At 37.6% G+C, this 15,657-nt stretch overlaps 1 protein-coding gene across 1 annotated transcript; it reads left to right on the plus strand.

Annotated features, from left to right (window-relative positions):
* The first annotated feature begins 1,522 nt into the window (after nucleotides 1-1,522).
* On the plus strand, nucleotides 1,523-12,268 carry LOC105055166 (GDSL esterase/lipase At4g16230). The gene is made up of 5 exons (XM_010936909.4): nucleotides 1,523-1,799; nucleotides 10,850-10,965; nucleotides 11,085-11,291; nucleotides 11,379-11,631; nucleotides 11,756-12,268. The coding sequence occupies exons 1-5, from the start codon at nucleotides 1,562-1,564 to the stop codon at nucleotides 11,965-11,967; spliced, it is 1,026 nt and encodes a 341-aa protein (XP_010935211.1). The 5' UTR covers nucleotides 1,523-1,561; the 3' UTR covers nucleotides 11,968-12,268.
* The last annotated feature ends 3,389 nt before the right edge of the window (nucleotides 12,269-15,657 follow it).

Here is a 15,657-nt window from a genome sequence, read left to right on the forward strand (position 1 = left end):
GAGGGGTCAAAAAAAAAAAAAAAAAAAAACTGTGGAAGAAGAGCATGTTTTTTTTTTTTTTTTTTTTGAAATCGTGACTTCAAAAAGATTATTAAAATAAATTATTAAAACAAATTATTAAAAATATTTTAAAATAAATATTTTAAAATTATTTTTTCAAAATAATATTTTTCAATTTTTTTGAAAATAATATTTCATGATTATTTTAATAACCTAATTATTTTCAATATTTTTATATATTTTCATTATTTTATTTTATTTAACATTTTATTTATTTATCATTTTATTTTATATTTTATTATTATTTTGAAAATCTATTTTTTGGTACAAAAAATAAATAAATTATTTTTAAATAAATTATATATATATATATTTATTTCGAAATAGATTTTAAAAACTAATTTTTAACAAATATTTTATTTTTAAAATATTTTTTTAAATAATTTTTAAAAATTATTTATAATTTATTTTTATTTTTATCTTTTTCTTTTCTTTTTTTTTTTCTTTTTCTTTTTTTTCCCTTCATTCCTTCCTTCCTCTCCTCCCAACCCTCCGGCCGGCCTCCCCTACCGGTGGTCGATCTGTGCGGCGCCAACGCCACCCGTCCGTGCCTCCCCTCCCTCCCCACCCCAGCGTGGTGCCACCCCCACTCCTCTGCACCTCCCCTCCCCTAATTGCGCCGCTCGTCGCTGCTTCGCGCTCTCCTCCCCTCGTGGCCCATCGCCCGTTGTGCCTCCGGCACAGCCCCCGAGCCCTCCAATCGCGTTTTCCTTTTGGCATCGGCCCCCATCGCCCCTGGCTGCGCTCCCCTCTTCGCACCGCCCGTTGGCCGCCTGCATTGCCTCCTGACCACCCGTGCATCCTGCGCCCTTCACGGCCGACTCCATCGCCACCCTTAATCACCAGCAGCCACCTCCATCTCCCGCACCCTACCACCTGCGGCCCCCCACGCTTCCTCCTGGCCACCCGCATTGCTCGCCGGCCGCCAGCATCCCGTTCTCTTTTTCTGATTCAAAAAAAAAGCCTTTTTTCTTGGCACGCTTGAGGTCGCGGCATGAAGCGACGATTTTAAGAAATCGTGATTTGAATCTATAGTTTTATCAAGTTTCAAGTCATGATTTTATTGATGCCGCGTCATCTATCGAGCTGGTTGTGAAATCGTGGGTCATTTCATGCGTTGCATGTATGGACCGGTAACCTCAAAAAAAAGTTTAGGTGGGTGTATTTTTAGAATAAAGTATTTTAAAAAAATAATATTTAAAAAAAATTCCACCTTCTCTGCGTACGGAGACCTAACGCCACTGGGGCGCTGGGACCGACCGTTCTGATGACTGTCTTCCTTGCTGGTTTATCAAGTAATTGTAGATGCACGCTTTCCGTGAGTGTTTTTTTTTTTTTTACAGGCGGGCGGTCATATCATTCCGGTGCGGGAGTGAAAATGAGCTTTCAGTCATAGCTGGCGGCATTGACTTTCTCATGACTTCCTAATTGCACCGCTCCCCCAGTATATAGCACATAGAGGAGGAATAATAGCTTCAGGGCTTAATTCGAAGCAGCAGCCATGGCGTTAGACGTTCCTGTTCTTCTCCTTGCTCTTTTCTTTTCTCTGTCTGTGAGTGGGAATGCTCAGTCAAAGGTTCCGGCGATCTATGTGTTCGGTGATTCTTCGGCGGACGTCGGAAACAACAACTACCTGCCGGATATAGCCAAGGCCAACTGCCTTCCTTACGGCATCGACTTCCCGCACTCGAGGCCCACCGGGAGGTACACCAACGGCTACAACGGCATCGATTTCTTTGGTACGTGAGAGCTCTAGCTTTAAATGGCCTAATGTTTACGTCCGACTTAATTTGTCCATCCTCAGCAAAGGAGGAAGTGTATAAATAGTAAACACGTACGATGGACATGCATTTTCAATTTGTTTTGAAGGGCAGAGCATTTCACCGGGTTTTTTTATTATAAAAAGGATTTTTTTTTTCAAGGTAACACCAGTCAGCAAACACGTACGATGGACATGCATTTTTAAGGATCGGGATCCTCTGCCGTTCGGGGTGAACGGCAGGAGGTAACTTCCTCCTTTAAAGGGAGATGCACGTGAGATGTCTCACGTGCATCATTGTGCGCATCTCCTCTCTTGAAAGGGAAAGTTACCCCCCTACCGTTCATCCCGAACGGCAAAAGATTCCACTGCAATAAAAAAAAAAAAAAATATATATATATATATATTTATGACATAAAAAATATCATGAATACTAAAATTGCATTGCTATTAGTCATTTATAACATAATTTTTATCGTTAATTCTTTCCACATGGCTGAAGATGTATGAGGAGAACTACAAAAAATGATGTCCAAAATTTCTCTCGCAAGTTTGATTATTGTAATCACCTATAGAATTATTTATAATTTTCAAACTATCCAAACTGGATAATCAATTGACCAATATATATATTCTACGATATCCGTATATTTATAGAAATATCCAAACCATTTAAACTATTCCATCCTTATAAAAATATATAAATGTACAGATATCATAGAATTATGTACATTAGTCAATTGATGGATCTATTGACATACAATGTAATGATTTTTAAAAAATTAATATTTATGGTTGTATGCAATGTATAAGAACAAAAAATTAAAAAAATAAAGAAAATAAATTCACCATTTAATCATGTATTGCAATATTACTTTCGATATCTGCTACAACTAAATCAAATCGACTGCGAATATTTTTCTCGCTAAAAAGCCATAAGCCATCTAAGATCGCTTTGTCATTCGAAATTATTAAAATATTTATAAAAAAGGAGAAACAATAATAAAATATATCATTAAAATTATACTAAGAAGTAATTATTTTTCATCTGAAATCATCATAGTTTTTTTATCAAAAAAAAAAAAAAGATTAACACACATACACACACACATATGTGCATGCACGCACACAGTGAATTTTTCATAGGTGACAAATACGTGCACGAAAAATCTACCGCAGTGGACGTGTAGCCTTTGAGTGCGCGAACAAATAAAAATTTTGTGAGCCTGGAAGAAAACAAAGTCTGTATCTAGAACCTGCAATCCCATTTCTAGAATTCATTTTCTACCAATGAAAAGGAGATTCTGGAATAGTTGGCATATCTAGGAACTACATGACTCGCGTACGATGATCTACTGGATGACTTTGTACACTACCAAAAGACAAAATATTTTGTATGGAAAGAAAGACAAATGAAAGTTATGATCTGGTTTATGATGTAATGAACAGCACACGAGTAACATAACCAATTGACAAAACATGTTAAGAAAAGTGAAGAAAATAACACAAGCAAAATGAGATTGGAACGTTAACACAAGCAAAATGAGATTGGAGTGAAGATAAATATCAAGGCCGGGGCCAACAGGGGCAGGGCTGGGGCCAAACAGGGTCAGAGCCAGGGCCGCTGCCGGCGGCAGGGTTGGGGCAGGGGCCAATGGAGAGGGGCCGAGGCCGGGGCCGATGGTGGGGTCGGGAGTGGCGGTGGGGTGGGGGGGACAAAGAAAGAGCGGGATACCTGTGGGCAATGGAGGAGGGGCCAACGAAGGAGGGGCGGTGGGTCGGGGCCAAAGGGGGCTGGGGCCATCGGTGGGTTGAGGTGTCGTGGCCGGCAAAGGGATAGGGCGGAGAGAGAGAGATCGAGAGAGAGAGAGAGAGGGAGAGAAGGAAGCAGGCATGCGAAATGAGAAGGCAGGGTGCGCCGTTGAAAATTAATAGGACCTATGGCAGTGGTTTTAAAAACTGCTGCCATAGGTTTATAGCAGTGGTTTTAAACCACTGCCATAGGTATTTGGTATATTGCAGTGCAATAAATATATTGCAGCGATATTTTAGAAACCACTGCCATTAGTCCTAATTTAATTTTTTTCATATTTTTTCATATATAGAGGCAAATTTTATTTTTTTCATATTTTTTTCAAATTTAATATAATTTAAAATCTATTTTCATTATTCATTATCTAAATAATTATTGTTAGAGTATTATGACAAAAGACCGCCTCGATCCGATAGCTCTAGCTTTGTCAATCAATAAAATTCAATTTCGACAGCCACGGATGACCATATGATAATCTTATAGATAAAGACCACCAATAGATCCGAAAACTATCCTACATGATCTCGACGATATTTGTAGCATACTATCAAAATTTTACTTCAAATTGGATATCATTATCGTGGTTAATTTAGCATGCGACGATTTCGATCATTAAATGAAAAATGAGCGATCGAATGGACAAATTATGTCTGATTAAGATGATTTTTGAGATAAATAATCTTTACCATTACTTTAATTATTTGAATTGTGGTGATCATAAAATCCAAACCACATATACATGAACCATCAAAGAACGGATACTGAAGTTGCAAGAGAAAGAGGAATTAAGTATTTGTTTCAATCGAGGAATGGATATTGAAGTTGCACAAAATATCCATCAAAATCTAAAAGGTGCCACTTTAATTATTAGTTAACAATCAAATAAATCTCACCTTTCACATATGAGCTCATCTTCTCTTACAACTTCAGTATCCGTTCCCTGATCGAAACAAATATGAGCTAGTTCATTCTTCTTTTACAACTTCAGTATCCATTCTTCGATGGTTTATGCACACGCAAATTGAATTTTATGATCATCACTATTTAGATGATTAAAGTGATGACAAAGATCATTTATCTTAAAAATCTCTTTAATCAGACACGGTTTGACCTTTTGATCATTCAGTTTTTCATTTAATAATCAAAATCATCGCGTGCTAAATTGACCATGATAATGATGTCTGATTGAAGTAAATTTTGATAGTATACTACAAATATCAATGAGATCATTGTTACAAATTTGTAAACCCACCGATAGTCTATATCTATTAGATCATTATGCGATTATTCGTGACCGTCGAAATCAAATTTTATTGATCGACACAGTTAGGACTATCGAATCGAGATAGACTTTTATCATGATACTTTAACGATAATTATTTAGATAATGAATGATTAAGATAGACTTTAAATTTTAAAATTATACCATATTCAAAAAAAATTTATATTAGGCCAACAGCAGCGGTTAGATAACCACTATCGTAGGACCTATGACAGCGGTTTTTAGAAACCGCTAACTTAGTTGACCTACCATAGTGATTACATGAACCACTATCATAGGGAAGACCTACGACAGTAGTTATCAGGAACCGCTGGCACAGGTCAGGACATACAGCAGTGGTTCTCGATAACCGCTTTGATAGGGCTGACCTACGGAAGTGGTTAACCAACCGCTGCTGTAGAGCACCTATGGTAGCAGTTCTCCATAATCGATGTCGTAGGTCAGGCCTACAATAGTGGTTCTTGATAACAACTATCGTAGGTCGGCCTACGGCAATGGTTTCTAATAACTGCCATCGTAGGCTTAAATTAAGATGGTGGTTACAGATAACCGCTATCATAGGATCTATAGCAGTAGTTTAGAAAATCGCTGTCGTAGTTAGTGCTGCCATAGCCCATTTTTGTAGTAGTGACTTCTTAATAGAACCCTCACTAAAATCCCCATCCTCCTTTTTTCTCATCTTCGACAGCCACCGTGTTGCTGTGTCGAGCACCATCACCTTCTTAAAATCCTAACCCTTCTTTCCAAAACCCGATTTTACCTATGTCGAGGGACGTCGGGCAGGAGAACCACCGAACTTTGCCTCGCATGCTGCTACTGTCACCGCCGCCATCATCTCTGGTAAGTTTTCTTCTCTTCTTCTTCTCCCCTTTCCTTTCCGACCCTAGGGCAGCACCTTCTCTACTTTTTAGTAGAGTCCCCAATCATCGTCGGCTAACTACCACCTCTTGCCATCATCGCACCGCCACCCTCAATCAGTCCAACTGCTTTATCACCGAAACCCCCTCACAAAACCCCAAAGGGGGGGGGCTTGTGATCGGTTAAAAGAGAAAGATAAATAGAGAGAGAGAGGAAGAGAGAGATGGGTTTAATCTGAGTGAACTCGATCTATCTGATTGGATCCAATTCAATTAAGCCTAGGTCAAATCAAGTTGGTAGATTGGACTTAAAAATTGAACCTAATCTATTAATTCAACTCAGTCTAATTGAGTCTAGGTCAACCCAAATTGTATCGATCTGAGTTGGAAATTAACTTAAATCTAGATCTAGGCTAGACCAGATTGAAAGATCCTTTCTATTTATTTTATTTTTTTTGAAATTGAGGTTAAATAAAACATGTTATCAGAGCCTTCAATACTAGGAGAACACCGGACATCGAATCTAGAGTCGGGCTAAGAAGACTATAGAATTTTGGATCTGAGTGGCCTTCTCAGTGTCCTATCTTTTGCCCTTTTGCTCATCAAGGACAGCCTTCATCGACTCTATCTCCTTCTTGAAGCCGGTCCTCATCAAGTTCAACTTTTCTTTATTTTTTCTTAGCTGGAATTCCAGGTTTGCAGCTTTGTCCCAGAAGGAGCCAACTCGCTCTCCAACAGAGCAGTCCTGATATTTCTTCTCTAGCTCCTCGACAGTGCGAAGAAGTTTTTTAGCAATATTTGCCAAGCATTGGTAGTCTGGGCTTTATCTTCTAGCTGGCAGTTGAGCCACTTAAAGGCGGTCAACATTTCATTCAAAATTATAGCATAATGTGCCAGCTATAAAAAAAAAAGAATTTTACTAAGTCTATAATTTGGCGGAAGGAATGATAATCAAATATTAGAAAGATAGTAAACTCACCCACATCAATGATGCATAGGAGCCCAATATGATCTCTTCGACTGGACGGGCCTTTCTTTCTTCCCAGTCAGCAGGAAGCATCACTATTTTTATCAACTCTTCGATGATTTGATGATCTCAGAGTGCCATGTTAGTCGCTTTAATGCATATTTTGAGGGTGATGTACGCTCTTTAGAAGAATCCAAAGGGCCAAGCTCGGTGGTGTATGTGAGATACATTGCAACCTTCCCTCGACTGACGTCTCCACGCATCGCAATTCGGTCAGTATCGAACTCGCCCTGCATCGGATCCCACTGATGAGCCTCATTGGGGCCTCATCGAGGAAGACAACATCATCATCTTGTTTGGCAAATATGACTGGTGCTGGTGGTGGAGGCAAAGTTCATTCTGATGGAAGAATTTGGGGTGGTGATGGTGCTTGTGTATTCCTTGGGACCCGAGAGGAGGATCCTTCTTAGGGCTTCTTCGATGGACCCCAAGAAGGTCCGTCAAGCCCAGAAACTGGCCTCTTTTTGATGGCACGGTAGATGGACTCTACCAAAATCCTTATGCCTACAAGTCAATGAAGAAAATTTGTCCCTGAATAAGAAGAAAATTGACAGAAAGACTTAGAGGATTCATAAAATGAAATCTACCTAAATGATTGACTAGACTTATCCCGACATCATACAATGACTGCTCCTCGAGGAGCTCCCATTGGATGGAAACTTGGACACCAAACAGTAAGTCATAATGCTCCCGATCTTCTTCAAAGACTATTTCATTCTTATTTGAAGAAAGATTAGGAGTAGTCTAGACCCAATTAAAACCCCATGGATGGTCGGTGCTAACATAAAAGAACTTACTCTTCCATCCATGAATGGAAGAAAGAAGCTCAGTAATGAATTGATAATGACATCGAGGATTGAAGAACCACCATCCTCTTTTTCGAGGATGTTTCTTCAAGATAAAAAGAGCATGAAAAAAAAATTCTCGATTCAAAATGGAGAAGGTGGCAAAGAACAACAAACAATGAAAGAATCCTAATGGAATTAGGGATAAGTCGAGCGAGAATGACATTATACAAATCGAAGATATTAGCAAGAAAGGGATGTATAGGGATTTAGAGTCCAAAGTGAAGAAACTCCTCATAGACGGCAATGTAGCCATCCAAAAGGCGGACAACCCAACCATCTTCATTGGGTGCTAACAATCGATATTGATTAGAGATATGATAGTGATCTCTTAGCCACTGTACATCGATTTTAGACAACTCGAACCTCTCATGAAGAAGTTCAGGAAGATTCTCGATAGTTGGCTGATCATGCAACTCCTAAGGACCAAAACAGTCCTATAGAGAGGAAGCAACGTCCTCGAAAGCATCTTGAGGAACATCCTTGGTCTCCCTTCGGACAGTCGGAGTTTGAGAATTTTGGTCTCCCACGACATTCTTATCTTCAGATTCTCTCCCAAATGAAGCCATTCCTAAGAAAATCCTCAGAAACTACAAAGGATGGGAAGGGAAGAAAAGTTCAACCTCAAGAATCAATCGACAATGATGGAGAAGTTGACGACGATGAAGAAGCTGATGACGATGAAGCTTAGACGCCCCTAGGAAGATGAATCCTATATGCAACTAAGGCTAAGAAAGCTGGACTAGAGGTGAAAACCCTGAAATCAGAAGAAAACTTGAAGGGAAGAAGGCTCCTATTTATAGGCACACTTGACAGCCACGATCGACACAAAAAATCCTGCCATCATCGGAGATTCTGACATGTGGCCACAACCCTGATCAATTATTTTCTTGGCTCTTTGACACACCGCCATTATGCTTTTGCCGAATAAGCTGAATCCACATGAAAACAAACCAATCAAATAATCGACTGACACATGGTTGACTTGGGCTACTCTAGAATCATTATTCTATCATTTCATTTTCCATAATCATTATGCAAGTCTACTTTAGATGATTCGCAGCATTAACTATTGCATGTCCTATTAGGAGTAGGGCCGCCATGTGCTTATGAAAAGACAAAATGGCTGCTCACTTTGCAAAATGATAGAATAGTTAGGCACCAGTTTTCGAGATGATAATAAAATTCATTGAAGAAAGCAACTCAAAACTATTCATTGATTAACTTCTCTCGTCTGATCATTCTACAGCATCGAACTCGGGTGTTGGGGGGGCAGATGTTGGGATAGAACCTCATTACTTACCGGACTAACATTTATCCTCATCTCTCCACTAACTAAGTATGCAACCTTATGGATTTAGCCAACCTAGTTCGACGGAACAAGACTAAGTCGATATTTGATCGACTAAGTTCAATTACCGTCGATGTTTGACTGACGACTTCCTCGATATTTTACTTACTATCTTGATCTCAGAAAGTTAGGAATCGAGCAATAGTTATTTGGCACATGTATTGACTATCCACAGTCATGGAATGCAATAATTGTCCACAAATGGTCTATTACTCGATTTTAATGATGGTTAATGAGATAATCGCCTAGTGAAGGCCATGATCTCTATTTATAAATTTTAGGGATGGGAGTTTCACAGTAACGGCACTCTTCATCCTATATAAAATGGTAAACAGAGAGACTAGATAAGTTTTTTGAATATAAATTTTTGGCTCTCGCTTTTTAATTTTTTTAATTGTTTCCTTTCTCCGGCTAACTTAAGCATCGAAAGGTCCTTCGCTAGACAACTTCTGACAAACGGACTCCATCTTGTTGGTTCTCTGCCATCAAGCACTCAAGCACTATATTTCGACTCACAGCTGACCAACTCACAGGAGGTTTGAGGCAACAGTATGTATTACAGTTTTTCACTAATCTTTTTTATTAATTTTTACTACTCTTATATATTATTTACTTATGGGTTAATTATACTTTTCTTTTTTTTTTTGTAGTGTAAACTTGCCCTAAAATGGTGCAAAGCTCCTAATCATAATGTACATAGTTTTTTATTTATTTTGTCTACTTGAAATAATAAGTTTTTTTATTAAAATCTTAAATGATATATCTACAATTTTATTCAAAAAATTTGCACTTTCATTATTGTTAGTTTTGTTACATGAAAAGCTCTTTTTATTGTAAATTTTATTTGCTTTACGAAGGGTAATTGAATCTAATCATTCGTAAAAGTTGAATTCAAAATTTTAATTAATTATTTATTTTTAATATATTAGATGGTTTTAAGATACAATTGAAAAGGAGAATACTATATATGCTCATATTCAGGTTATTAGATTATTTTTTTTAAAAAAATAATATATAATGTACTGCTAGCAATCATATTCATTGTTAAAAGGTTATTGCCGGCGGTCATAAATGACTGACAATTGAAAAAAATTTCTAAATCTTTGTCTAGTGATTTTGATCGTGGGGATATATTTTATTTTTTCAGCGATCAACTCTAAAATCACCGGCAAAAGTTTGATTTTTTTCAGCGGTTATGACCACAGGGAAAAGCTTTATTTTTCTCAGTGGTCATGATCGTTGGAAAAAAATTGAAATACAATAACGATGGTAACTTCTTCGGCGGTATAGCAATGGTTGAAAAAATTACTACTAAATTTTTTTCTAACGATCTTTCTTGTTTTTATCAGAGATTTTGACTGTTGCTAAAGCTCTTATTCTTGTAATGACGTACAATGGATATGCATTTTCAATTTGTTTTGAAGGGCAGAGCATTTCACCAATTATTTTATTATAAAGAGGATCTTCCTTACAAGGTAAGACCAGTCAAAATACCTTTATACATGCACTCACATAATTCTGTGTATAATGTATATTTTTATATACATTCTTATGATACTTACTAAAAAATAAGGTAATATTGCCACATTAATTGCAAATCTTTAGCAATCGACATTAGGAAAGCTAGCTTAATATTAATCATTTATCTTATCATATTATAATACACCTTTTACTAAATTATAACCATTATTTGCTAACATTTTATATTTAGGCTACTCAAACTTGGTTGAGTTATATATATAGAAATATTGATTGAAAATAATAATAGTAAAGAAAGACATGGATCTTAAATTCTTACGCTATTATTCCTCCCACTTGTCCATTTTTAGCTACTGATCTCTGATGATGTGCGCAGCCCGTCAGATGGGCCTCCGAATGAGTCCGCCACCATATCTTTCCCTCCCAAAGAACACCAGCAATCGAGTCGGAGTAAACTACGCTTCCGGAGGATCTGGAATTCTTGACTCCACTGTGAGCACCACTACGCTTTCTACAATGCTTATATATTTTGTTTACCTACTTTAACCGCTTTAGAACTCCTAAACAACTAAACAACACCTAATCAATATATTTATTTATCTATATACCAGGGACCCAATACCATCACTATGACGAAACAGATCAAATATTTTGCCACAACTAACAAATCAAACATTGTACTCTCGAAATCTATCTTTCTCATCAGCACCGGGGCCAACGACATCATTGCCTTTGTTCCAAACAACATGACACCAATCAACACACAAATTGAACGGTTTTGCAACACTCTCATCTCCAACTACACAAAACATATCGAGGTCAACTTCCTCTCTCTTTTCTTCTCAAGTAGCAATATGACATTTCTGAATTTCCTGAAAAGAGCTAGTTACACTTTGTAATGACAGGCGTTGTACAACTTGGGAGCAAGGAAGTTTGGGATTATCGACATTGGACCCGTCGGTTGCTGCCCATTCGCAAGAAGATTATCTAACCATTCCGGAGCTTGCTTCAACGTCATGAATGATTTGGCCGTTGGTGTTAATGATGCTGTCAAAACGATGTTAAGCAATCTTAGCTCCACATTGAAGGGGATGAAGTACTCGCTTGGCAGTTATTATGCAGCGGTGTCAAATATGATAGCTAATCCAGAAGCAGCTGGTAAGCTCAATAACTATTCTTGGTCAGCGTGTCATGTAACTAATATTAATTAACGTTCCTGCATCTTGGATAAAAAAATTTAGAGTGATCAAGTAACTAAAAAGTTTTAATGACGCGTCGCCAGGGTTTAAAGATGTCCAAAGTGCATGCTGTGGAGGTAAAAGTTCGGCCGATTGCACTCCGACCGCTACTTACTGTGAGAACCGCAATGAATACCTTTTTTGGGACGCTATACACGCTACCCAGAGGACATACGAGGAGGCTGTCCTAGACATCTACAGTGGATCACCGCCGTTTGTCACCCCTATTAACTTCAAGCAGTTGGTGAAGGAATAATTAGAAATCAAGTTGGTGTACTATTCAATAAGGCACGTAGCCATTGTTGGCCGGGACCATAATTGCAACATGCGAGTCCGGTTAGTTGCTATCCGGGATGATGTTGCCTGCAGAAATAGATAACATGGGTTTGGATTTGACTACTGTACTACAGAAATTCTTACTGAAGAATTATAACAGTATAATGTCCACATATGCATTGCCAAACTAATGCAAACTTGCACTAGGGATGGCCATATATATATCTTGACAGTTTAGCAAATAATTGCCACGGTTGGATATGCATTGTGAAAAATTGAGAAAACTGTCATTAATTAAGAAGCTTTGTGTTAGGTTTCAGTCCACTGATGACCATCAGATCTGCCATGAGAAGTTATGGATCGATGCATATATAACCTGGGTTTCCAAATATATTTCACACAAAATCAACAAGTGCAACAGCCACATGGAATGCCCCCAAGTTTATACGATTGTATATATGTTGGACTATTTCTATGGTTAATGACCATGAAATTTAACCAATTATCCCATTGTTGTATGCCTAAACCATAGTAGGAGGGAATCATAGGAGAGGCTGCTTAAAGAGACGCTTCAAAATTTAAACTTCATATCAAATTTGATGATTTGTGCGAGTTAATTAACCTGACATGATGTGATAATGACGTGATGCCATCCCAAAGCCTATTCTATATCCAAAAAAGGAGCATAGAGTGTGTTTCAGATATTGTGATTGCAATTAAAAAACCCTTAATACTTCATCTATCGAGACAAAGTTGGTAGGTTTTTGTTGAAAACTAGAGATGGGAGAGGAGGAGGAATTCTTGAGAAAGGAGGAATTCTCTTTTTATTTTTCTCCATATTATAGCCTTAGGGGTCCTCCCCATCTTATATAAGAGTTTTCATTCTCTTTAAAGGAAGGTGATAATTTATTTTTGGTTATCCCTTAAACAAAGTAAAATCATTCACGACTATTACCTAAACAGAAAAATGCCATGCATGGAAAGACAGGGTAGGCAAGACTGTCAATACTCTACCTCAAAATGAGGCGAAGATATCATGAAGTCTCATCTTGCTGCAAATCGAAGAAAACATATAACCACTGAGACTCTTCGTTAGAATGTCTGCCAATTATTCTGAAGATTTAATAAATAATAAACAGATAACTTTATGATCCAGCTTTTCTTTGATGAAATGACGATCAATTTCTATATGCTTAGTTCTGTCATATTGAATAGGATCGTTGGTAATGTTAGTGGCCACCTTATTATGATAGTATAAAAATAGGGAAGAGGATTGAAAAAGACGTAACTCAATAAGCAATTGTTTCAAACGTAAAACCTCATAAATGTCTTGAGTCATAGTTCGGTACTCAGCCTCCGCACTAGATCAAGCAACAACATCTTATTTTTTACTGCACCAAGTTACAAGATTACCACCAATAAAAGTACAATAGCCTGAGGTTGATTGACCATCATTTATAGAGCCTGCCCAATCAGCATCAGAATAGACTTTAACTTTGAGATGTTTATGATGAGAGAAAAGAAGACCACGTCCTGGGCAACTTTTAAGATATCGAAGAATTCTATATACAGCTTCCTGACGGTGTTTATGGGAATCATATATGTACTGACTCACAACACTGACTGCAAAGGCTATGTCAGGTCTTGTGTGAGATAGATAGATCAGTCTGCCAATAAGATGTTGATATCGCTCACGATCAACTGGCTCACCACTATTAGTAGTAAAATGATGATTCTATTTGATAGGTGTGACAGCAGGTCGACATCCCAATATTTTTGTCTCAGTCAATAAATCTAGGATGTATTTTCGTTGAGAAAAAAAGATGCCACGAGAAAATCTGGTTACTTCAATCTCAAGAAAGTACCACAAGTTATCCAGATCTTTGACTTCAAAAGATTATGCCAATTGAGTCTTCAAACGGACCAATTCTGAGAGATCATCACTAGTAAGAGTAATATCATCAACATAAATAATTAGGATAACAACCTTCCCTTTATTATGACAGAAGAACATAGTATGATATACATTACTCTGGTGGTAACCAATTTCAAATATGGCATGACGGAAGCAATCAAACCATACTCTGGGTGATTGCTTTAGTCCATAGAATGACCGACGCAGTCGGCAAACCTTGCCAGTAGTTTCTGTACTAATAAATCCAGGAGGAATCTTCATATACACATTTTCTTGAAGATCACCATGTAAAAAGGTATTTTTCACATCTACTTGGAATAAACTCTAACTGAGATTTGCCGCACAAGAAATGAGGGTCCGAACTATGTTGATCTTGACTATAGGGGTGAAAGTCTTCTCATAATCAATGCCGTATGTCTATGTATACCCTCTCGCAACTAAACGAGCTTTGTACCGATCAACTTTATCCTCAAGAATTTGTTTCACAGTATAAACCCATTTGCAACCTACTGATTGTTTTCTAGCAGGTAAGGGGATCAATTTCTAAGTCTGATTTTTTTCAAGGATCGTATTTCTTCAAGCATTGCTTTCCTCTACTTAGGATTTATCATAGCATCCTTCCAGTGTGTTGGTATAGAGATAGTTTCTAATGATGCAATAAACGACCTATATGTTGGTGATATAAACTCATAGAAAATAAAATTAGCAATATCATAATAATATTGAGAAAGAATAATATGAGAACGAGAAGCTTTTCTATGAGTAATAAGTAAATTCAAGGTAGGGTCAGGAGGAGGAATATCATCATTATCAAATGAGGATGCTGGAACTGAGTCAGAGGAAGATTGTTGGGTAGCAATAGAATGCACAATGGGCTTAGTCGAAGACTCTCCCTGTCAATTAGAGTCACTATCCAGCTGTTCATTAGTTTGTTCCTACTCCTGCTCAGTCTCCTCAATTACTATAATCTCCCCCTCTCGACCAGTAGCTCTAGAAAGGATACTGGAAGAGCAAATAAATTGTTGGGCTAAAGATAGTTAAGCAGCTAGCTGAATTATTGAAACACTATCAAAGAAGGCTTCAGTCTCTCGAAAAGTGATGTCCATGCTGACAAACACCCACCTTTCAGGAGGATAATATCATTTATAACCCTTTTGAGTACAAAGATACATTTCAGAGCTTTTGGATCAAGCTTGCCGAGTGTAAGATGATGATCTCGGATAAAGCATACACACCCGAGTATCTGAGGAGGTACAATAAAAGAAGACTCTCCTTGTAGGTATTCAAGTGGTGCCTTATACTCTAGAGTTCGAAGAGGCATCTGGTTAATCAGATAAGCCGCAGTGACAACTGTCTCGCCCCATAAGATTTTTGGAACCGCATAGCAAATAACAAGGATCTAGAAACTTTCAAAAGATGTCGATTCTTTCATTCAGCAACACCATTCTGGATTGGTGTGTCAACACAAGTAGTTTGATGGATAATTCCATGAGTAGTTAGATACTCATGAAATTTCTTATGCATATATTTTGTACCATTATCAGATCTCAATCCTTTAATTTTGGTACTAAATTGGATATCAACTAATTTATGAAATTCTTTGAAATAGCATATAACCTTATCTTTAGCCTTTAGAAGATATACCCAAGTCATTTTACTGTAGCAGTCAATAAAAGTCACAAAATAATAATGTCCAGAAGTAGAGATAGTACTATAAGGTTCCCACATATCCGAGTGAACAATATCAAATGGTTT

The sequence above is a fragment of the Elaeis guineensis genome, chromosome 12, assembly GCF_000442705.2.
Source record: "Elaeis guineensis isolate ETL-2024a chromosome 12, EG11, whole genome shotgun sequence".
NCBI lineage: Eukaryota > Viridiplantae > Streptophyta > Magnoliopsida > Arecales > Arecaceae > Elaeis > Elaeis guineensis.